This window comes from Astatotilapia calliptera, chromosome 17 (genome assembly GCF_900246225.1).
Source record: "Astatotilapia calliptera chromosome 17, fAstCal1.2, whole genome shotgun sequence".
Taxonomy (NCBI): Eukaryota; Metazoa; Chordata; class Actinopteri; order Cichliformes; family Cichlidae; genus Astatotilapia; species Astatotilapia calliptera.
In genome coordinates this window covers 699342-724226 of record NC_039318.1, presented here as the reverse complement: position 1 = coordinate 724226, position 24885 = coordinate 699342, and the positions used below count along the sequence as shown (strand labels likewise).

The window sequence follows — 24885 nt, the reverse complement described above, 5'->3', positions numbered from 1 at the left end:
GAAGTGGAAGAAGGCTATGAAGTGAAGAAAAGTGATGAAGAATCTGAACTATGTTCAAGTAGGTTCTCAGGCATCCAGGACATGGTAGTCTGAGGAGCTTGGAGAGAAAGTGACTGGGCTTCTTGAAGTTTCTTGAATTTTCAGAATGTGAAACTGAAATAGAAGATGTGTCAGAGGACTACACATCATCCATTTCAATTATGATGAAGACAAAGAATCAAGCAGGAAAGAGGAATCAGCTGAGACAGAGGAATATTTGCAGTAACGTGAGGAAACACTGATCTGGTCTTCTAACCTTCCCAGTGACAGACGATGCATGACTCTCTCATGTGCCTCAGAGAAAGATGATCTACCACAGTCCAAGCACATGTGCCAGGTCCCATACTCCTTCAGTGGCTTTTCTACTCGAGTACTGAAAGCATTATACACAGTGTATTCTGCTTGTATTCTGCTTTTTAACGTTCACATGCCAATGGATGCATCAGAGACCAAGTTGGGGTTCAGTAACTTGCCCAAGGACACCTTGGTAAGAACTCCAGACTAGAGCACACAGAGATTGAACCAACAACCATCCAATTAGCAGATGACCTGCTCTACAGCCAACTCAATGATGAACAAGGAGGGACAACAAGAGAGGAAGAAAAATGGACCGAATGCAGCTGTAGGCATATGTGGGTGTGTTGATTCTTACTGCCGTGCATCCAGTAGAGTCGCTACGGCCAGTTTATGACATCCTGAGTCTGGTAGAGAAGTTTTCATGCTGACACAAGATTAATCATAGAAGCACAAAAAGGACATAATTTCTTGATAAAGACACAATAGATGATCGTCGTTCATGACACAAACGTGCTCCATTTGAGGTGTATGATGTGTGTTGGTGTTGACTTGACTTGAAACACAAGTGGGTGTTCCTCCTGCTGTGATGTAAGATCCTGGTACTGATGTGACTGTATGAGCACCAAGTCCCCTTCAGAGGACTCTGTCCCCTCCAACAGAACATCCAAGTAAACCAGGGAACTTTGAGACAAAAACATGGGCAGCATGTGATGCAGGTCCAGCTGTACATGGAACATGCTCGTGTGCGATGGCAAACCGTCTGTCCTGCAGTCAGGACACGAGTTGTCCCTAACATTGCAGGTTTCCAAAAGAAAACAATCACCTGTAACAGCTTGTTTACTGTATATGCCCCTTGGCCTGCAACTGCAGAAAGAATGCTGTCCATGATGGGACCAGTGCAGAGGAATAAACCTGAGCTTCCTCCTGCACTTGGGTCAAATATGGACACGCCTTTGTCCTCATGAAAGTTTGCCTTCACTCAGACTCATGCCCTCCTACCATGCCAAAATATAGAAAACTGTCAGGTAATGATAAATATAAACACTCAAACGAGACGGGGTCATTTTGGACCCCTGAGGACAACAGGTGTGATTATGTGCTGCCAGTAAAAAACTTGAAGTAGTTTAAAAACAGCTTTCTAAATTAACGTTGACATAAACCCGTCCGTGATCATCTGTTAAAGCAGCCGACTCCTCACGATAACTGATGATTTCATTTATTTTTTACCCGAAAACAAAGAAAAAATTCATTTTTATGAGGTTTTATCAGACTTAAATTTGAAATGGAAAAAAGAAATTGTGTCAAAATGTTTGAATTAAGTTTTAATTAAAAGTGGGGAAAAATCCACTTCATATTAATTATCAATCAAACCAGATGGGGACATTTTTGACCCCTGAGGACCACGGGTGTGATTATGTGCTGCCATTTAAAATTTATAAACGCTTGAAAACAAACAAAACAAAAAAAATTCTCACTAAAGTTCAACATACAGCACTCTGCAGTCAGATAGTCAAAATAATCTAAACATTTAAATATTTTATTGTCTCATTTTATTTCCGCTCAAAAACAGAGTGTACTTTATGTAAACAAGGGCTGGTGAAAGGTAGATTTTGTGGTAATATGCTAGTCTCAAGTAAACGTGGTGTAACACTGGATTGATGAAGAGTCGCAGCAGAACTCTGCACACATCAGAAGCCTGAACGAGGCTGTGAACTATTACTGAGCAAATACAGGGCCGTGTGCCGCGGTCTGAGGTGATCGTGGATTCACTGAATCACAATCCATCTTCATGACCACCTGTGATGGTTGATTTCCACTGAAGGTTAACCGAACATAACGAACATTTCTTGACAGGGCTGTCCTGGTTGACACGCCTCTGCAATGTTGCGTGGAGATCAGGGGCAGTACCTGTGGCCTGGCAGACCGGGGTGGTGGTCCCCATCTTTAAGAAAGGGGACCGGAGGGTGTGTTCCAACTACAGGGGGATCACACTCCTCAGCCTCCCTGGGAAAGTCTATGCCAGGGTGCTGGAAAGGAGAGTTCGTCCGTTAGTCGAACCTCGGATACAGGAGGAACAATGCGGTTTTCGTCCTGGTCGCGGAACACTGGACCAGCTCTTTATCCTCTCCAGGATACTTGAGGGTGCATGGCAGTTTGCCCAACCAGTCTACATGTGTTTTGTGGACTCGGAGAAGGCATTCGACCGTGTCTCTCGGGGTGTCCTGTGGGAGGTGTTGCGGGAATATGGGGTGTCTGGCCCATTGCTACGGGCCATTCGATCCCTATATAACCGTTGCAAGAGCTTGGTTCGCATTGCCGGCAATAAGTCGGACTCGTTCCTGGTGGGTGATGGGCTCCGCCAGGGCTGCCCTTTGTCTCCGATTCTGTTCATAATTTTTATGGACAGGATTTCTAGGCGCAGCCAAGTGGCGGAGGGCTTTCGCTTTGGTGGCCTCAGAATCTCATCTCTGATTTTTGCAGATGATGTGGTTCTGTTGGCTTCATCGGGTGAGGGCCTCCAGCTCGCACTGGAGCGGTTCGCAGCCGAGTGTGAAGCAGCGGGAATGAGGATCAGCACCTCCAAATCTGAGGCCATGGTTCTCAGCCGGAAAAGGGTGGAGTGCCCACTCCGGGTCAGGGACGAGACCCTGTCCCAAGTGGAGGAGTTCAAGTATCTCGGGGTCTTGTTCGCGAGTGATGGGAGAAGGGAGCCGGAGATCAACAGACGATTTACATCCCTGCCCTCACCTATGGCCACGAGCTGTGGGTAGTGACCGAAAGAACGAGATCGTGGATACAAGCGGCGGAAATTAACTTCCTCCAAAGGGTGGCTGGCCTCTCCCTTAGAGATAGGGTGAGAAGTTCGAAAGGAGCCTCACCCAGGAGGCGCCCCCTGGGTGAGGGGGGTCTGGGCTTCTCTGCTTGGGCTGCTGAAGCTGAAGAAGATGGACGGCTGGAGAGTTCCTGACATTTTGAAAGCACAGCCGGGCTTTCTAAGCATTAGCTGGTTGGACTAAACCTGCAGCCCTCAGAGACGCCCTCTCTGCTCACCAACAAAACTATTCTGCCCCGAACAACACAGATGAACGTTGCCTACTCCAAACAGAGATGACGAAAAAAAAAGATAAAATGCATTGTTTGGAAAATCATTTTCATGCAGAGTAACCTCAGTGCTGCTGTTGATTTCTAACATCACAGCTGCACATTAGAACCCTCAGAGTGGATCTGTCCCAGTGGGGCAACACTGCACTTTACATGCTGAAAAGAATGAATGAAAATCTTAAACCAACACACCTCTCATGACCAGGTTATTTAGGAAGGAAAAGACCAACAAAACCAAGCAGAGGGGGAGGAGCAAAGTGTGCACGCCACATGTGCAGCAGTGGTGTTTGCACAGACATGTCGGAGGGAAAACTGAAACCGAACGTGTTCAGGCCCTGAGTGGCTGCGGACTCCGAAGCAATTTTGGCCACATTGATGAGCTGATCACATGATTTCTGAACATCCCCTCATTGGAGGGAGTTTGTGCTCCCCCCATAAAGTCACGCTAGTGTTTCTACACCACTCTGCATTAGTTATTATTCATCTCTGGCTCTCTCCCACAGCGTGTCTTTTGTCCCGCGTCCTTCCCTTCAAACCCAACCGGTCGCAGCAGATGGCCCCGCCCCTCCCTGAGCCTGGTTCTGCCGGAGGTTACTTCCTGGTAAAAGAGTTTTTCCGTCCCACTGTCGCTTGCTCATAGAGGTTGGTCTTTTTGTGGGGTCTTAACCCTGCACTATAAAACATCATGAGGTGTCGTGTGGAACTGCGTGTGGACGAGGTCTCTGAAAACAAAACGTACTGCACCAGTGCAAAGATGACACCAGACCAGCAAAGCAGAGCCTTTGGTATTAATGTGGTCAGCCAGACACTTTTAATTTGAATTTTTTAACAATAATCATAGAACCTGATCGCTGTCAAATGATTTAAGTACACCAAAGAGGCCTGTAGCTCTGCAGAACTCACACCTGCTCTCCCTCCAATTCTGCTGCTCAGAAACAAAATAAAATTAACCTTAAAAAAAAATTAATAATAATAATAATAATAGGGGGGTGGGGGGCATACAGCGTCACTCTTACCAAATGTCACTCTCCCCCTGTGAGTAAGTGCTTGGTGGAAAGAGAGAAAAGGAACAGACAAAAATAGTAATCTCAAGGTTGCTTGTAAAATTACTTATAAATGTAGATAATATTTGTATATAGGTAGATAAAGTTTGGTTGATTTAAGGGGGATAGCAAGAACGTAAAGGTCAATACAATCAGAAGGTCTTAGCTCACTAGCTAGGTCAACAGAGAACCGGTTATACATGCACTAAAGTAAAAGAAGAGAAAATTGAGATCATATCCAAATCTGAAACTACCCAATGAGTCTCTGATGCCAGATTTTTTCTTTTTAAATAAAATGGCTAATTGACATTATTGCACATGAGCAAAAGACAGTAATACTATTAGAGCTCTGTTCATTGACCCGCTTCTCCTCCTCTTCAACAGAGCGTCCTGAAGCACTTCAAAACATTCAGAAACCTGGTGACGTACGATGGTGAGGATGTTTCATCAACAGCGACCAAAACCAAAAAAACCCAAACACTGGATAAAACCTTGATGTGAGGACAGAGGAGACAACCAGCAGAGATGAAGGTACAACACTTACATCATTGTGCTATAATGTACAGTAAATGGCTGCATAAGTGCTTTTTCTTAAGCTTGAAGGAAAAACAACGTATTTATTGTTGAGGCATCATTTAAAGTTGGCCTGTGCTATCCATTCGGGGTGCCCATGTAAAATCCCAAAGGGTGGGAAGCGGGAGAGTAATGTTTGAGGACATAAAAAAATAGCGGTGACGATGTTACCCCTCGGACTCTGTCGTTTCAAAGATCGCTGCTACATTAAAACTGCACGGGATCATGTGCAACATCAGGAAAAGGCTTTGAAGAAGATTCCTCTGCACTCTGCTCCGTCTCGCTTTTTCTTTTTTTGTGTGGGGGGGTTGTTTTTTTACATGTCCTGCCGCCTCGTTATTGGTGTCGATTGGCAGTGTCCAGGTCCAATAACATGGCAGAGTGATTCAGTAAAAACACCGTAGTTGCAGTGAGGTTATTTAGGGGAGTCACTCTGGAGGAGGCTGACAGTCTGCGTCTCTCAGGGGCTGCGGCGCCCATCGCGCTCACACGGGCCCGTTGACCGACACTTCCTGGGGCGGTGGCGTTTCCTCTCTGTTGGGACGACAAAGGAAACAGTCAGCTGCGTGCAGGAGACACGATGCACGTCCAGCACTACATGTTGTTAGACTGCAGTCTGTCTGCTGCCTCCGTATGGAACAGGCTGCTGCTGCTCCAAGTACAAAGTTTTGCCTCATTGTGTGAGTAGCATTTCCTCGTTTCCCATTTCAACCACAAAGCTGAACCGATAACCCCGAGCTCCACTTCTGAGAGTGGCATCTCCCATTATTCCCCCAAATGCACAAACTTTGACACATTCACCTCCACTAACATGAATGCAGTGCTTTACATTTAGTGTGAATGCAGCAACTAAATATTCTCCTGGTATACAAACATACTTTAACAACTAAACGTACTTAACAAAGATGTGTTTTTAAATCAGAAAGTGTAACCCGAGTTAACTGATTTCATGATTCTATGAAGGCTATGTGTCTGCTTTAGACAACAACATGTTACAAGCAGCAGCAGTGGCCTCTGCAGGCACTCAGCAGACTCCTCCCCCCCCGCTGGAGTCTACATGATTCAAAGTGTGCAGCCCACTGCTGAACAGCGTCAGCTCGTCTGTGAGCGACTTGGCTTTCACATATACAATCATGCTGTGTGCTAAAGCATTATTTACTATTGCATATAGCACCATATTTACTGCATTTCTTTGCATTACATGCAAAGAAATGCACTAGGAGCCGTTTCATCTTTCTACCCCTCCTTGAATCGCTACCTTATCGTGGTGGAGGGGTTTGTGTGTCACAGGGATCCCAGGGGCTATGTTGTCTGGGGGCTTTTGCCCCCTGGTAGGGTCTCCCATGGCAAATTGGCCCTGGGTGAGGGACCAGACAAAGAGCGATTCATAAGACCCTTATGAAAAGGACATCGAGGGAACAGTTTACCCTGCCCGGGATAGGGTTACCGGGGCTCCGCCCTGGAGCCAGGCCCGGGGAGGGTGCCCGAGGGCGAGCGTCTGGTGGCCGGGCCTTAGTCCATGGGGCCCGGCCGGGCACAGCCCGAAGAGGAGACATGGGCCCATCCTCCCGCAGGCCCACCACCCGCAGGAGGCGCCATAGGCGTCGGGTGCATTGTGTGCCGGGTGGCGGCCAGGAGCGGAGGCCCTGGCGGACTGACCCCCGGCTGCCAAGACTGGCAATAGGGACATGGAATGTCACCTCTCTGGTGGGGAAGGAGCCTGAGTTAGTGCGTGAGGTTGAGAGGTACCGGCTAGATATAGTCGGGCTCACCTCTACACATGGCTTGGGCTCTGGAACCTGTCTCAGTCTGGAGTTGCCCCTGGTGAGAGGCGGCGGGCTGGGGTGGGTATTCTAATATCCCCTCGGCTTGCTGCCGGTACGTTGGGGTTTTTCCCGGTGGACGAGAGGGTTTGTTCCCTGAACGGGTCCTGACTGTCATCTGCGCTTATGCGCCGAGTGGCAGTTCAGAGTACCCAGCCTTCTTAGAGTCCCGGGGGGGGGGGGGGGGGGGGGGGGGGGGGTGCTGGAGGGTGCTGGAGGGTGCTCCACCTGGAGACTCTGTTGTCCTGCTGGGAGACTTCAATGCTCACGTGGGTAATGACAGCGAGACCTGGAGGGGCGTGATTGGGAGGAACGGCCTCCCTGATCTGAACCCAAGCGGTGCTTTGTTATTGGACTTCTGTGCTAATCACAGTTTGGCCATAACGAACACCCTGTTCGAACATAAGAGTGTCCATAAGTGCACGTGGCACCAGGATGCTCTAGGCCGTAGGTTGATGATCGATTTTGTAATCGTATCAGCAGACCTGCGACCATATGTTCTGGACACTCGGGTAAAGAGAGGGGCTGAGCTGTCAACTGATCACCACCTGGTGGTGAGTTGGATCAGGTGGCGGGGGAGGACGCTGGACAGACCTGGTGCACCTAAACGCGTAGTGAGGGTGTGCTGGGAACGTCTAGCAAAGGCCCCAGTCCGCGAGATCTTCAACGCACACCTCCGGCAGAGCTTCAACAGCATTCCGAGGGAGACCGGGGACATTGAGTCCGAATGGACCATGTTCAGCGTCTCCATTGCCGAAGCTGCTGCATTGAGCTGCGGCCGCAAGGTGGTTGGTGCCTGCCGTGGTGGTAATCCCCGAACCAAATGGTGGACACCAGAGGTGAAGGGAGCCACCAGGCTGAAGAAGGAGTCCTATCGGGCTTGGTTAGCCTGTGGGACTCCGGAGGCAGCCGACAGGTATCGACAGGCCAAGCGGAATGCGGCTCGGGCAGTGGCTGAAGCAAAAACTCGGGTGTGGGAGGAGTTCGGAGAGGCCATGGAAAAAGACTTTCGGACTGCCTCGAAGAGATTCTAGCAAACCGTCAGACGTCTCAGGAGGATAAAGCGGTGCTCTACCTGCACTGTGTATAGTGCTGGCGGAGCGCTGCTGACGTCGACTGAGAAAATTGACGGGCGGTGGAAGGAATACTTCGAGGACCTCCTTAATCCCACTGACACGTCTTCCGAGGAGGAAGCAGAGTCTGGGGATGAGGGGAATGACCCGCCAATTTCCGGGGGGGGAGGTCACTGAGGCAGTTAAACAACTCCTTGGTGGCAGAGCCCCTGGTGTTGATGAGGTCCGCCCCGAGTTCCTGAAGGCTCTGGACGTTGTAGGGCTGTCCTGGTTGACACGCCTCTGCAATGTTGCGTGGAGATCAGGGGCAGTACCTGTGGCCTGGCAGACCGGGGTGGTGGTCCCCATCTTTAAGAAAGGGGACCGGAGGGTGTGTTCCAACTACAGGGGGATCACACTCCTCAGCCTCCCTGGGAAAGTCTATGCCAGGGTGCTGGAAAGGAGAGTTCGTCCGTTAGTCGAACCTCGGATACAGGAGGAACAATGCGGTTTTCGTCCTGGTCGCGGAACACTGGACCAGCTCTTTATCCTCTCCAGGATACTTGAGGGTGCATGGGAGTTTGCCCAACCAGTCTACATGTGTTTTGTGGACTCGGAGAAGGCATTCGACCGTGTCTCTCGGGGTGTCCTGTGGGAGGTGTTGCGGGAGTTTGGGGTGTCTGGCCCATTGCTACGGGCCATTCGATCCCTATATAACCGTTGCAAGAGCTTGGTTCGCATTGCCGGCAATAAGTCGGACTCGTTCCCGGTGGGTGATGGGCTCCGCCAGGGCTGCCCTTTGTCTCCGGTTCTGTTCATAATTTTTATGGACAGGATTTCTAGGCGCAGCCAAGTGGCGGAGGGCTTTCGCTTTGGTGGCCTCAGAATCTCATCTCTGCTTTTTGCAGATGATGTGGTTCTGTTGGCTTCATCGGGTGAGGGCCTCCAGCTCGCACTGGAACGGTTCGCAGGCGAGTGTGAAGCAGCGGGAATGAGGATCAGCACCTCCAAATCTGAGGCCATGGTTCCCAGCCGGAAAAGGGTGGAGTGCCCACTCCAGGTCGGGGATGAGTTCCTGCCCCAAGTGGAGGAGTTCAAGTATCTCGGGGTCTTGTTCGCGAGTGATGGGAGAAGGGAGCCGGAGATCGACAGACGGATTGGGGCTGCAGCTGCAGTAATGCAGACGCTGCACCGGTCCGTCGTGGTGAAGAGGGAGCTGAGTGTAAAAGCGAAGCTCTCAATTTACCAGTCGATCTACGTCCCTACCCTCACCTATGGCCACGAGCTGTGGGTAGTGACCGAAAGAACGAGATCGCGGATACAAGCGGCAGAAATGAGCTTCCTCCAAAGGGTGGCTGGCCTCTCCCTTAGAGATAGGGTGAGAAGTTCGGCTATCCGGGAGGGGCTCAGAGTAGAGCAGCTGCTGCTCCACATTGAAAGGAGCCAGCTGAGGTGGTTCGGGCATCTGACAAGGATGCCCCCTGGGCGCCTCCTGGGTGAGGTGTTCCAGGCATGTCCCACCGGGAGGAGGCCCTGGGGCAGACCCAGGACACGCTGGAGAGATTATATCTCTCGGCTGGCCTGGGAACACCTTGGTATTCCCCCGGATAAGCTGGAGGAGGTGGCTGGGGAGAGGGAGGTCTGGGCCTCTTTGCTTAGGCTGCTGCCCCCGCGACCCGGCCCCGGATAAAGCGGATGAAGATGGATGGATGGACCATATTTACTGACCTGCTTTACTTCGTGACTACTGTTGTGCAGCGTCACATTTTCTTAGCAAACCCATGATGCATTGCACTGCAAATGCAGGATAATTGTGCAGTTTTACATACAAAGAAATGCACTAGGAGCCGTTTCATCTTTCTACCAAACTACATCTGCTAACACTGTGCAGAAGGAAGTGTGACGAGAGGCTGATGCTCGAGGCAGCAGGAAGGATGGAAATACTCATGTCTCTCCAGCTGAGCTGACATGCTTATTAATCTGTCTCTCTTCAACAGCATGTCTTTATCCTGTCTTCCTTCTCTCACCCCAACCAATCACAGCAGATGGCCCCGCCCCTCCCTGAGCCTGGTTCTGCTGGAGGTTTCTTCCTGTTAAAAGGGAGTTTTTCCTTCCCACTGTCACCAAAGTGCTGCTCACAGGGGGTCATATGATTGTTGTCTGCATGCATTATTGTAGGGTCTACCTTACAACATAAAGCACCTCGAGGTGCTTTACTTCCTGGCTACTTACTTCCTGTCAGTCTGCGTGTTTACAGGTAGATCCTCAGCAGGCTGCTGCTCTGAAGCTGTAGGAGGATCTGACAGGGAGAGCTTCTCCAGAGACACCGGACACTCCTCACTGCAGAACACACACACACGTATAAATGTAACATTTATTATGCTTTTAGTTGTAAAACCAACCTGGGAGACCAGCAGAGGGAAACAAGCTCAGAACAGCTACGCTCATGGACACTCGTGCAGAATGCATCATTTTTGAACGTGAAGACGGCCAGCTGTCCATTTAGTTTGGAGCATGTGGAAATGAAGGCTGAGTGGTCAGATCCACTAGTGGCATACAAAATGCTCATGATCTGTGTGGAGCTCAGCTGGCTCCGTGTTAACATGACAAACTTTAGCTCCGGGGTGAACTGTACTTAGAAAGGCGAAGCTCAACTGAATGCATGCAGCAATTTCAAATTCCAGCGCGCTCTATAATTACATCAATGTGGTAATTATGTTTCAAATATAGATGTTTGCACACACACAGAGGTTGTGTGTGTGTGCAGCGTGGACAGTCTCAGGACGTTTGTTTTTCGGCGCTCATGCTTTACTCGCCGGATACGTTTCACTGAGCTTTAAACGCCCAACTGCTTTCACTGATATGACACATTCTGAAAGACGTGACGACGCACACCTTTTGAGGTCCGCCGTCTTGTTGCCCGGGGCACTGGCTGTTTCTAAGGTGGGAGGAGCACCAGCATTTTTGTCATCCTCCTCGCTGTCAGAGCCTCCGGAGGAGCTGCTGTCTGAGGCCACGAGTGGAGCCTTTCTTCCTTCTCCTGCTGGACCAGGGGAGGTACTAACATCTGCTGACAGACACGTGCAGAAAAATACTGTTATTACACTTTTCTTCATTTATTGCTCCAATTAAGAACCAGTGTTCCTGAGTTGGACATGAGTTTAGGAGAGGATCTGCCGGCCGGAGCGGTGACGTGCAACTCACCGCTCTTCTCGTGGTTTTGTTTGGCTTGTTTATCGACATCACTGCTGCCCGTTTCCACAGGAGAGCTGCACCTGGGATCTGTCTTTGTACTGTGGGAAACCAGGAAGAGAGCATTGAGCATTGCGTTCCTATGAAAACCGTCACCAGTGCGGTCTGTGTGACTGCTCACCCAGAGAAAGGCTGGAACTCAGTGAAGTTAGCCCAGCCAGTCTGCTGTGTCTCGGTCGCGCTCCCTGCTGAGCTCTCCCACCCGGGGGAGGTTTGGGATGCTGCGTTCTCTCCAGAATCCCTGAAATTTGCTGTCCAGCCAGGACCTGGAGATGACACCAAACACTTTTAAGACCTGAGAGGCTGTTCACAGGTCAGTGCGACATTTGGCTGCATTCCCATCTACCCGAATCTGACGTGTTCTGCTCAGAGTCTTCGTCCTCATCCGATTCAGATGCACGGTCCCGCTCCCGACCTCCGTTTTCCATGCTGCTCCTGGAGCTTCCCTCTGAGGTTTGAGAGACCCCGAACCTGGAAGAAAGGGAGAAGCTCATTAAGTTAAAGGTTTAATGAAACAAATCCACGGCATGCAACAAAGTGCAGTGAGGATGAAACACGGCATCAGCTTGACCTTGTTCTGGATTTAGCTTGAGTTGCATAGTTGATCTCCTTATCGTCCCAGATATCCTCCTCCTCTTCAGCATCATCAAACTGGCGTATCCTCTCTTTGCAGCAGGCTTCAAATGCAGCTGCGTTGGCCTGTGAACAATGAAAGGAGAGCTTTCAGTGGGTTAAACATCGTAACATCGTGGACATATTTATGAAGGAGCGTGTTGTGACTAATTAGCAGTGATGCGGTCCTTTCACTGCACAGCAGAAACACGCAGCTCACGCCCATCACTGGACGAGTTTTAAAGAATCACACACACTTACACTGTTATCATCAGCATCTAGATTGAAGTTTATTTCGGCGATTCTGTCAAACGTAGCGCTGAGGAGGGAGAACACACACAGAAGCAACAACACACACATTACATGTTTGGGACATTTCGATAAACTCTGCGACAGCTCGAGCCGCCTCCTCCTGTGACACCTGGAGGGCCAAACTATCTGAACAAAGACACCAAAGCTATCCTATGTCGCTGTAAGCCAGCAGTCAAACATGCTGGCCGCTGTTGCACTACACACATGATGCCAAAAGAATCCCTGGGAACTACAGATCAGGATGAAAACTCTGAACTCCTTTCCTTAGAAGACTTACTTGATATTTTCATCATGTTCGCTAAACTCCTCGTCGTTGAAGCCAAACTGATCCACAAAGCTGGCAGTCATCTGTTGGATCTGATAGTCTGAGAAAGCCTGTGAAGTTCAAGCACAACTGGTGAGCTCATACTTTTGTTCCTGGTGTCATCGTGAGTGGTGCGGCAGCGTGTTAATATTTGCTTCTGAGCGCGGCTGCGATACCTGTTGGAGCGACAGGTCGTTGGGGAAGGGGCTCTCCATGTCATCGTCCTCACTGGACGAGTGCATATTGTGAGTGCTTACCTGCAGGACAGAGTGCAGAACAAGCTCAGTGTAACAGCGCTATGAGGTGTGTCAGTGTATTGAATGTACATAGGTCATGTAGGTCAAGACACTTCGGAGTTGTTGCTGCTGATATTTTTTATTTATTCGATAAATCATCTCAAAGCCCAAATTTGCTGAAAAGGTTGTCTGCTCTGCTGTGGGCTGCACGCTCCTGTCCTGATTAACTGCTGCTGCAGGACGCAGAGCTGGACTTAACGTGGGGGAAGAAGAGGAAGAAGAGGAAATGAGACTTACAGCACTGTGCAAAAGTTTTAGGCGGGTGTGGAAAAAATGCTGCAAACACAGAAAGTTTCAGAAATATAAATGACTGTTTATTGGCCCCTAATGTATTCTGCAGCAGGACAACCAGACCAGACAGCCAAAGTGATGAAGAACTATCCTCAGCATAAAGAAGAACAAGTACTGAAGGGATGGTCCGGCCCCCACAGAGCCCTGATCAACATCGAGTGTGTCTGAGATTACATGAAGAGACAGAAGGATGTGCTTAGTTCACTGAGATGTTTGGAACGAGCTACCAGCCGAGTTCCTTCAACAACTGTGTGCACGTGTACGTAGCAGAAGGCAACGGCTGCTCACACCTAGCGATGGGCACCGGTATCGGTTCTGACATAAACGGTAGTAACGGTAGCTTTATTTTCCTGAGATGTCAGACACTTTGGATTCTAGCCAATCATTTTACCTTTGCGAGCGTAGTAGGCGGGGCCAGGTACGTAAGTTCTTTTAGAGCAGAGCTACAGATTAAAAATGCCCAAGGAGGACCGGTCAAATTCTTCACAGCAAAAGATGCAAACTCAGCAGCAACAAGTGCTTTAAGCTGATACTGTCAAAGGAGGTAACACCTCGAATCTGATGAACGCATAGCGGGTTTTTAAAGCCGAGAAATGCGCCGTATTTGATAGCTTGCTGCGAGACCTCACACCGAGCACATCTACTGCGGGTGTGGTGCCTGTTATCGGACCCGGAGCAACATCCCCCAAAAACCCGAAGAGGAGAGTCCTGGCCCCTAGCCCTGCCAGTGTAGCAGAAATGATGAGGATGATGATGCAGCAGCAGCCGTTCTTCTCTGCGTGAGTAGCTTCATGTTGTTCGTGTGTAATTTACGTTGAGTAGGCTAACCACGTTATTACATTAATGCATGTAAGGTGAACTAGCAAACATCATCATAGCTACATGCGGCTGTCTTCTTGTTTGATGGCAGATACTCCCTTCACCCTGGCCACAAAGGCTAAAATGACCAAAGAAAAAGAGGGAAACAGCTAAACATGAGAGGTTTAGGACAAAGTTTGTGTTTTCCGTTCTTTAAGCACTGGTTCGAGCACCGTTTAAGCACCAGTTTGGTACTGGTATCGGATAAAACCTAAACGATACCCATCCCTACTCACACCAAACGTTGATGTGATTTAGATTTCTCTTTTGTTCACTCACTGCATTTTGTTGACTGATGAGAATAAATGGTTAACACTCCCAGTTTTGAAAGCATCCCTTGTTTACAGCATTTTCTCACCTGCCTCAGACTTCTGCACAGTGCTGTACCTGCCAGGTATTTGGTGGGAGGGACTCACCAGTTCTACGGTATTCCTCCTGTTAGTTTCTCTCAGGGTCTCGTCCACAAAGCTCTCCCAGCGACCTCTGCAGTCTTCTGGCAGCTCTGCAAAAGCAAACACTGGTCAGTGATTTTCAGTTAAAATGGAAGATTTAATAGTCACACTGGACAACTGTATAAATACCTCTGATGAGGTCAGAGATCTGGGTCTGTACTGGTCCTTTCTCCAGGTTCTGGACCACCATGTTGGCTATTCTAGTCAGGTGACCCATGTTGCCTCTCCTGGTACCACCATCAGCCCTGACAGTCACAGACACAGTTATTACCTTCAACTCAAAGCACTGATTGTAAGAAAAAAAACACAGGAACCTACAGAAGGAAGACTTACTGTATTCTATCGTTCTCCTCCCAGGCATCAAGGATCCTTTGAAGCAGTCGACACTTCTGGAAGAGCTAAGAGTTTAAAACAGCAACATGTGAGCGCTGTGATTCTGTGGAAATGTTTCAATGTCGTATGATGAGGGCGGGACGTGCATAACCACTTACATGTGCCACGAGCGCACCGTGGATGCAGGTCTGTGGGTCGCTCGTCCCATCCGTTGTCGCGTCCTCCTCTTGCGCCTGAGGGCTGGACGCTGTAGCGCTCTCTTCGTGGTTCTGCAGGCCTAGGCCTGGCCGCTCCTCTGAGGAAGGATGGTTCAGGATAGAGGCCACACACAGCTCCACTTGGAAGTGCAAAAAGTTATTCCAGGAGTATTTGAAGAACAGATCCTACAGGAGGCAGACACAGGATTTCCAGTACGTGCATTTCATTTTAAACATTTTAGCAAGTTACTGAGAAAAAACATGAACAGCTGATTCTGTGCCCTTTAACACGTGCTGGTAATATTGGAGCCTTACCAGTGACCGTGAACCAGTACAGCAGGGCAGGGTTATTTGAACCTGCTTTCACAGATGGGTAAAGAGTGCTTCCCAACCTTTTGACTAACGTCGTACAAATCCCATGCATTTTCCCAAAACACTGTACAATATACAAACGGCATCTTCTAGAAAGGTTAGCCTTACCAGTAGCAGGTCCATGGTGGCCAGGTTACAGAGCTCCTGGCAGATATTGGGTGCATTGGTCTGGAGCAGGGCAGCCACCAGCCGGGCCACATGAAGGCGAGCATTCCCCAGTGGCTGATCTAGAAGGCCAAAGGTCGTCAATATTGCACTTTTCTGAGGAAAGAGTGAAAGTAGCATATGGACATTGTTTTTTAATAATAATAATAATAATAATAATAATAATGATGTATACTTTATTGATCCCCGTGGGGAAATTACTCTCTGCATTTGACCCATTCACTCAGTGAAGCAGTGGGCAGCCACTAAGCAGGCGCACCGGGGAGCAGTGTGTAGGGACGGTACCTCGCTCAGGCGTACCAGGGGGTAGCCGTTCGGTAGATTCGAACCCCCAACCTTCCGATCACGGGGCAACCACTCTACCTACTGAGCTATCCCTGCCCCAAATCAAGTCAAAACTATAACATGACATTTAACAGCAGCGTCAGCTGTACAATACTGGAAAATGAGACCAGCGCTGAAAAGTGCAGTACCATTACAAACATGCAGCTGAGTGACTCCAGTGTTCAAAGGCTGCACCATGCTCATGCTTACACTCTGACTACACTGCAGTCTTTACCTTGGGGGGATCCTGAAGAAGCTGCTGGAAGTCCTTTAAATGGGGCTCAATGGCATTTAAAATACTGCTGTTGACAGTGTAAGACCTTTCATAACCCTGAGAATACAGATCCATCAGCCCTTCCAACCTGACAGACACAAGCAGAGACAATCAGCATATCAGCTCAGTGACTGTGACGGGTTTTTTCTACTGTCTCGACTGAGAGGCGAGTAAAATACAAATTTACTACATGACGTCACTTAAGAGTCAGGAAGACACCAAAATTAGCACAATTTACATCCTGAATGATTAAGAACTGGAGGGACTCACCCAGACCTCCTGGTCTCCAGTAAGGTAAGTAGCACTTGAGTTCCATTAACGATGGAGGCCTCGCTCCTCTCCCCCTCAAACATGTTCTTGAGAAGCCCCGCCACGCTCTCCTGCCTGGAACACATTTATGCACCATTAACAGGCCAGCTAGCAACAATGTTTTAGCTTCTGATGCAAAAGGAAGCATTTTCAAAAGGCACAAAGTCAACCTCACACACACCCACACAAAATCAAAGCTGCAGTCAAACAGGCTCTGCCAGCAGGTCTGTGTGTACACATGCTACAACCTGAGGTTTTTAATGCCTCTCCATTTCAGGTCAAGAACTAAGCAAACAACAGTCAACAATGACGCTGGTGTGTGGTGTGGACAGAGCAGGAAGAGCAGGCATGAGTGATGTGGGAAAGCTATCCCCACAGTTCCTACAGAGAGTTGTACGTTACTACAAACATACAAGCGCTCCGCAGACTTACGATTCTAGCACAGCCAATAGTGGGTCGGCTTCTACGTTCTCCTGCATCTGACTGGCCTGATCTCGGCTAAGGCGGATGATGTCACACAGCGTTTGGGACGCATTTGATTGTCTCTGAAAAATAAATAATCCAATTAAATTATTGGAACCCATCAATAAAAATGATTAGGAAACATCGAGACGACACTCGGCCAGCACAACGAGCGCTGCACCCACTCACCTCCTCATCTTTGCCAGCATGGATGAGCTCTGTGAGTCTCTGAACCAACGTTTCCTCGTTTAACCACTAGGATTCAAAAGAAACAGATCACTTAAAAGCATGCGACAGGTTCGAGCTTACTCACAGGACATACGAGCCATTTCGGTCGCTTACATGCAGAACATCCTGTCTCAAAGGGGCAGGCTCCACACAACTGATGAGGCGAAGCAGCAGGTCCATCATGGCAGAGGCGTCAATGTGTTTCAGCACCAGACCAATAAAGCCTTCTTTTTTCTTTAAAAAGGTAATAACCTGGAAAATGACACAATGTGAAAGACTGTGGATTTTAACAGACAGCTAATGTCAATCTTAGATTTTCACATTTGAGGGTTTTTATGCTCTCTAGGCATGTTTTCACTGGACTCTTCCTCCGGGACTAGGAACCTTTGGAGGAACAGACTGACTTTCCAAAGTGGGGACGAGCATTTCTATTGAGTCCCAGGAAACTCAGCAGACCCCACAAAACGCCCTGCTCCAGTTGCTATTACTCTCTGAAACTTTGGTGTGTGGAAATGTTCCTAAATGATTCGCTTAATCTGAGAGGAATTCATATCTTGTTTACTAGTTACCTGTTCGGTTTTCCTGGCAATGAGATTGCCGATGGTTTTGCTGAAGAAGCTGGCTAGTAGAGGATTGAGAGGTGGGTCCTGTTCCAGGAAGTGGTAGAGCATCTCGAGGAGAGACTCGTCTCCACCCAGCTTATCGTTTATAATGGAAACATCTGAGGTCAGAAGCTCACAAGCAACATTGGGAAACCTTGCAGAGGGAAAAACACAACAGACTGACGTTAAGATCAGATCTCTGTGTCAAACTAAAGATTTCAAAGTATCACTGCAAGTATGAGTGAAGGAAAAATGAAGGTGATGGGGTTACAGGTTCAACGTGTGTGAGGATTTAATCACAGCAGCAAAACGTGGATATATGCAAAAAGCTGGAAGTTTCTTTTTGCTGCGTTCCTTTCAAACAACAGTGCATATAAACTTCAGCATTTAATCTAAAAATACCAGCGCGTGCATATCAAACAACAACAGCATTTTCCTGGTAAAGTTCATAAATCCTAAATAAATCCTGTGTATGTGGAGAGAGTTAGATTTCTTTATTATGTGACCCATGAGCTGAATTATTAACTGAACAAGTGAGTTAACTGTGGTGCTTGTATCTAATTGACATCAAGGCAAATCAATTCAACTCAGGCTCAACATCTGTCTTTGGAAATAGGTGCATGTTCCACTTCGTGTTCGTCTTGCTCCCAGTCTTCTAATCTAACTCTTAAGTAATGTCTCCACTCTCCCAGCAGTCTCTAAGAGTCAGTGTGGGCTCTCACTTAAAGCGGCTTCGCTCCTCCAGATCAGCAGGTGGCTCTGTGGTGATGAGGCTGACCAGCTCCTGCATGCAGTGGTCCTGGGAAAGGAAGAGGAGCAGCCGACGGTTTTGGGCCTTGCACTCCTGCAGGACGTCATCCTCCTCCATCAGCTCTCTCAGCGTCACGTCCTCCCTGTCCAGCAGCTGGTCAATGTGGGAGGTGGTGTGCAGGTCAAACTTCCAAAACATGGTGGCCGCTGGGAGGGGGGACACAGCCCTGGGCCGACAGAGCGAGGAGAGAGGAGTAGGACAGTTAAGAGTGAAAGGTTGGGATGAGGAAGCAGGGGCTCCAAGCTGACGTAAACAAACAAGAGGATTAGTACAGCACTAGTACTTCTATCCTTTTATACCAAAGACAATGTTCACAGCAACGGTAATATTCTGGGATTAACTTTAATCTGTCCTGTAAACAGCATTCTCTCACGGGCCTAATGTGACTCGGGTGATCAAAGTAAGATCTGGCCAACTGTAGTCACAATGTTGCAATAATGTAGAGCACATCATACAGCCTGCACTGAATTTTTCATAGGTTTATGAGACAGAAACATATGGTCTTGTCAGTGTTCGTGCTAAGCTGCGAGACATCAGGCAGTGTCGATGGCTGCAGAAGTTCAAACCTGGACCGTAACTGACGCTCTAACGTAACATGGAGGTGATATCAGTTAAGACAGAAAACGTTGTCATGATTTAAACGCACATTGGTCCAAGTAAACACAGTCATAGTGTAACTAGAAAAAGACACAAATGCCTGACAGTAAAGTGTTCACACATACCAGTGGATGAAATGTGGATATCTTTAATCAGACCTCCCCCACGGGCAGGCAGGCATTTGTGTTTGTGCAGACGACAGAGAGTGTGGCGAGGCCTGGCATTTATCAGCATGGGTCTCCTTTTAAAACGCGGGCCTCTTTAGGAGACGGGTCGCTGAGAGGCTCACCATACCCTGCACAACATGAAGGTTGATTATTAACTGACAAAAGGTACCAGGAGTCAATTCTTTTAGTAATCAGGTAACCTATTGCTTATTACATCCATTAATTGGATAAGAAATACTTTTGTCTTATTAATGAGAAATAATACATAATAATAATTTACATCATGTATCGTGTTCAAAAGACAAAAAACCCCACTGTAGTTTTTTATAATGGAAACCAAAGTTTTTAATATTCTGACTGCACACAACGTCTGCGCAGGCAGGTAAGCGCTCGCACTGCACGCACCTGCCATAAAAAACTTATTCTCTTTAAAGAATAAATAATCAAAAGTACAGTAAGTAAGTCACACAAACTACTGAAACCTAAGGCACGAAGTAAAACTGCCTCTACCCTTCTTGGAGGGCATTTTGTGTAAGTGGGCTAGTGAATGAGTGTGCATGTGTGAAAGAAACACATGCAATGAAGAAAAGCAAGAATATCAGGATTCTCTGAGGTTTGCCCCGACGTTGGATGCAACATTTCCTGCTCTAAAAAAACAGACGTTCTGATGGCGTTTTCGCACCTTGAGCAACTGTTGTTGGCTCTATATAAATAAAATACAACTGAACGGTAAAAATGTTAATGACTGATGTTAACACATCATAGAACATATTAACTTCAGTGTCCTGCCTAAAAGACCCAAGTCAGTCACCCATGTGTACTTTTACTGTCTTAGAAAAAAACAAATATATATGTAATACAATATGTTTCACTGAAGCCTTGACATAAATATGGTCTAGTACACCCCTTGCCCCCCTTTATACTCACTCCTTCTTGTTACAGGTATCACTGCCATATAAAGCAGGGCGGTTGGTAACAAGCTGCCTGAATTAAACATCATATCAGACTAATTTAACGGTTCATCTGCATATTTTATTTTGACTGCGTAAAACAAATTGTGGCGTCTGGCAGCAGCTACAAAGTTAGCCTTTCTTCACGTTGGAGCTTCCTGAAAGTGTTTTTTCACTCAAAACTGACTTTTTCCAAGTAAAGACGTTTCTCAATATAAACACGAGACATTCTTTATTTGAACTGAAGAAGTGAGTTACCGTATCTCTTTTGCTTTTGACCAGTGAGAATTACAATTAAGTTTATTAGATACTTATGTTAGCTAAAATATTGCTGTATAAAGTTGTTATTACGTTCAACTTCTGAGAGAAAATGACTAATATTTAAACTAAAATGAATCCTATATTATCACCAAGAGTAAAAAGAAGGCTTTAAGCTTTACGTTGAGCATAAATAGTGATTTATATCAATACCAACTGACAGGGAACAGCGTGAGATATTGTTATAAGATTATTTTCCATCTCGCCCAGCTCTACTTGTACCACAGTTGACCTCGTTATTTGAAGACTTCTCCATGGCTATCTGGCAATCCACCACTTTGACTTTCTATATATGACAGGGTAACACCTTGTACAAATGCTATGTGCAAGCTCATTACTCTACACATTGACTGCTTAGGTCAACTTCCCCCTCTTCTCTGGTGTAACAGCTCAATGTAACATATTGTTAGAATCCGTTAAAAAAGAGAAAAGTAATAATAAAGTACAAAATGCTTTTGTGACCAGGCTGTTTGTTTTGTTTTTCCCCCATGCAGTTACTGTGGTAGCTAATCTAGACAACCTAACACACCAGCAGAGACACGAAACAGCTACATCTGCTGACTTTGTCAAAGCCAAAGTGTCTCAGCGGGCAGTGCAACAGATCTAACTGTTGACCATGGAAGTAAAACTACAGGAGGAAATCAAAGTGCTTCCCCTTTTTTCTTTTCCCATTTTCCTGAGGAGGATCTTTGCACATGCAGCAGCAGCGTCCATCTGGCATGCATTTACAGAGTACACAAGCGCAATAATAACCCGCTGAATGCTCCCTGTGGACACCGAGCAGGAAAGCAAATGCTTGACTTTACATCCAAAATAGAACAAACCAGAGGCAACCTCAACAAAAACAGTCTTCTGGCACATGTAAGAGATGATGGAAAAAAAAGGAACAATGGCACACAAAGGGCACACATGTGGATAATGCGAGCCAACAGCAGCCTGTAATTAGGAGAGTTAAAAAAAGCTGTACAATCAAGCGAAAGGGAATCCCACCTGTCTGTTGCCATGAACTCTCCTTTTACTCACTGTGAATGTAAATAACAGTCCAGCTGATAGCGAACCAGTGTTCACTGGGTTGTACTAGAAACCTTGTGACACCAGCTACCAAATGATTAACCAATCCGCACACTTCAGAGGGCAAACAGAAGCTGCAGTTTTTGCAGTTTGCTGCTTAATTGCATTTTAAAGCACTGAAGCTGTAAAAAATGTTTTACGTTGACCAGACATATCTAAGACAGGCGATGGTCCCAAAATATTTTAAGTTAACATTATGGAGTACCTTTGTCAGCCATCAACCATGATATGGCTTCAGACTTTGATCACATGATGGGGATTTGGTAACGCGTCACACTTTATAAACTGTTGTAACTGAAGTGATTTCTTAAGATTGTTTGACAATAAGAGACACTGGTGTGTAACTGAAGACATGTAAGCTGAGCTTCCACAGCACTGGCATGATCAACATGCACATCAACTGACTGACGGTGGGGGCTCAGATTTCTGTTTACTTTAACTCCAGAGGAGGGCACAAATGCCCAAATGATACCAGACTAACATGGGATCGATGCTACAGCACATACACTGCTGAAGTCACCAGTAACTCCAACATGAAAGATAAAACTACCACTTCACCTACAGAGTGTGTAGTTACTTCCAGCTCAGTAAGTCTGCGTTGCTGGCCTCAGCCGACTCCGAACACCCCTAAAGTAACGTTGGCTCTTTAGTTACCGAGCTATAAAAAACACATGCAGCATTTAAAGAGACGTATCGGTCAGAAAATGAGTTCTGTTAACGTCGACGGGACTAAACATTAACAGTTAACGACTATGTTACATTAACATCGATTAAGTAATCCAACAGCCATTACTGAGTCCTTGTGCGAAGTTAGCCGATAGACCAGCACTGGTATCTCGATCAGTGTTAATTCACGATATTTAGACACCAACTTCTAAAGTTGGGGAACAACTCAGCTAAGGTTAGTTCCTCCTTTTCTCTGATTAGCACATAAGCTAATTAGCTACCAACGGTTAACGTGTACTGAGCGGCCAACTTAAATAGCTCTCTAACTTGGGTTTAACTTTGTCGCTGCTGCAGCAGCAGGGTTAAGATTAGCTCTACGCTCAAACTCACGATAAGAATTCCCGGTTAAAACGTACCTTTGGTTGAATGTCCGCTGCGAGTAATTCCGTGTGATCCGAGTTGTTGCTGTTTTTCGTTAAGCAGCCAGCTACTAAATCACTAGCTGTCCAGCTACTGTTAGCTAGCCGTATGAGCTAACATACGTTAGCCTGTGAGCGAATAGTGATTTGTTTTGAAGAAGGGGTCAGTCTGCGACAGCACAGACCTCCGTTAGCTAGCTCAACTTAGCTAACGATAGTCAAATGTGGCTAAGAAGACTACAAAATAAACTGTTCCCCCGCGTGAATGACTACGTGGTGTTAATAACAATCCGAGTTATTTCAAATGCAAAGTGTATGATACGTACTCGCACACAAAGTAATTCAAACGCGGGGCTAAGTTTAGCACGCAAAGCAGGAAAAACTCAGTCATATTTTTCGAATCAAAATGGCGACATGGTTGCGGGCACGCGCGTCGGGGACGTGCCTCGACTTGAGACCGTGCACCGAGCTCTCCAAAACATCTTAAAGCGCTGAGTGATGCAACGCTGCTATCACACATCAAACTGTCCTCGTTTTCACATGAGATACATATTATTTCAAAACCTGCAGCTATAAACCTGCTGTCTGAAGAGTGCCGTTTATATTTAATTGCATTTTAACTAATAAACATTTACAGGCAAGATCATTCTGTAATTTTAAAACAATCGGTGGAAAATGCACAATAAAGACTTGACACCAGTCGGGTTTTCTGCTTTGTACTGTACCATGGCTGCAGTTCGGAGTCTCACTTCGTTTATTTACGTTTTGCTTCCAGTGCACCTGAGACATGCACAATGGCACTGTTAGATTTACCTCCCAAGAAATCAACATTATCGAAGCAGCCTGAGACTATCTTGTTAGAGAATGGAACAAAAAGTGGCCAACATTCACAGAAGAGTGCTTTTCCTTTATTTTAATGACATGGACTAATTATGTCTGAAATAAAATAAGATCCATGATCTTCCTGGACAAGAAAACTGCTTAAAAGAGCAACAGCCTGTGCTGAAGAAGGTGCTCATACCTGATACTGACTTGCAAGGTTTTCAGAATTGTACAATCTGTACTCTCTACTACTTTCATTTTACACAGCATGTGTCTGGCCCCACACATGCCAAAGGACACACACCTCGTTTTTTCTTTAGGCTTAACCATTGACTTTATCTGAGTGTCCTTACCTGAGCTGGTCAAATTAGTTGATTCAATGAACCCGTCCTCCTGCCCTCTTGATGTTTTATCTGGACCTTTGTTTAGAAAGGTCTTTCAGTCCACTGGTCCTAGTGTGCTTACAATCATCAACGCCTCTCTGCTTTCTGGTCAGGTGCCTGTTTTTTGTAAAAGTGCTGTTAAAAACCCCGAACTTGATGCTTCTCTGTTTATCAACTATCTCAAAATTACCATTTATCGCCAAGATTTTAGAGAATGTTGTGGCCAAGCAACTCACAGCGGTTCTTGATCAACATAACATTCTTGATCATTTCCAATCTGGTTTACGTAGAGCTCATTCCACTGAAACTGCACTTCTTAGAGTGTCCAGTGATATACTGATGAATTATGATGCTGAGTGCACTGCTCTACTGTTGTTGGACCTGACCTCTGCCTTAGATAGTGTCGACCATCATATTCTGTTTGATAGACTAAAACACTGGGTGGGTATATCAGGAACGGCCTTGGAGTGGTTTAAATCTATGTGATCCTTCTCTGTGGCTTCCTCCAAGCTCAGGTCCTCTCTCACCTCTCTTGGTGTGCCACAAGGTTCTGTCCTAGGACCCGTACTGTTTTTGTTATATTTACTCCCTCTTCAGGAACTTCTCAGCACTATTAAGGACATTTCGTATTACTGCTACGCAGATGATATTCAGCTATATATCTCCTTTAAGCCACATAATGTTTCTAAACTTCTAATCTTGCAGTGATGCTTAGATTCTATCAGAGGTTGGAATGCAGAAGATTATCTTCAACTTAATGCTGAGAAATCTGAAGTCCTTGTCTTTGCTCCTGATAAATTTGTACCTTTGGTATTAAAACATTTAGGCCCCCTCGCTTTTGTTTAATCTTCTATTAGGAAGATTGGTGTTACAGCTCTGTCCTTGGATATTCATGTTAAGCAGATTCATGCCTCCTTGGAATGTGTGCAGGGTGTTCAAAATGCTGCTGCAAGGCTGTTGACCAAGGCTTCCAGTTTCCCCATAATATAATCCTGACCCTCAGGACTGCATGGACTGGCTCCAATTTACAGCAGTGATCTTCCTCATCCTGATATTCCCAGCAGGTCCCTGAGGGCTTGCTGGTTGTCCAGCACACTAGATTAAAAACA

The 24885-nt window shown here is 46.9% G+C and overlaps 1 protein-coding gene across 4 annotated transcripts; it reads right to left on the bottom strand.

Annotated features, from left to right (window-relative positions):
- Window positions 1-4219: 4219 nt before the first annotated feature.
- Window positions 4220-24375, bottom strand: ppp6r2a (protein phosphatase 6, regulatory subunit 2a). Of its 4 annotated transcripts, none has more exons than XM_026146203.1 (24): window positions 23747-24375; window positions 19106-19275; window positions 18295-18549; window positions 17540-17726; window positions 17085-17222; window positions 16932-16997; window positions 16713-16825; window positions 16242-16355; window positions 15933-16059; window positions 15317-15469; window positions 14798-15022; window positions 14640-14704; window positions 14436-14551; window positions 14271-14356; window positions 12586-12666; window positions 12383-12480; window positions 12055-12112; window positions 11753-11880; window positions 11528-11652; window positions 11303-11447; window positions 11134-11222; window positions 10825-10999; window positions 10162-10269; window positions 4220-5588 (listed from the first exon to the last, which is right to left on the bottom strand). In XM_026146203.1, the coding sequence occupies exons 3-24, from the start codon at window positions 18519-18521 to the stop codon at window positions 5540-5542; spliced, it is 2673 nt and encodes an 890-aa protein (XP_026001988.1). In that variant the 5' UTR covers window positions 18522-18549; window positions 19106-19275; window positions 23747-24375; the 3' UTR covers window positions 4220-5539. The 4 variants fall into 4 exon arrangements, with proteins under 4 accessions (XP_026001988.1, XP_026001987.1, XP_026001990.1 ...); XM_026146202.1 differs by lacking the exon at window positions 23747-24375 and adding an exon at window positions 22569-23044; XM_026146205.1 differs by lacking the exon at window positions 23747-24375 and adding an exon at window positions 22569-23042 and having other exon boundaries at window positions 10825-10996.
- Window positions 24376-24885: the final 510 nt, after the last annotated feature.

Bases quoted from the DNA above. Each gene is read 5' to 3' on its own strand.
- ppp6r2a (XM_026146203.1), bottom strand. From the start codon at position 18,521: ATGTTTTGGAAGTTTGACCTGCACACCACCTCCCACATTGACCAGCTG. The intron at 16,826-16,931 runs GTGAGTGGGTGC...TTTATTTTTCAG, and splicing joins ATGCTGGCAAAGATGAGGAG to AGACAATCAAATGCGTCCCA. The intron at 14,357-14,435 runs GTATTTATACAG...TTGCTTTTGCAG, and splicing joins GATCTCTGACCTCATCAGAG to AGCTGCCAGAAGACTGCAGA.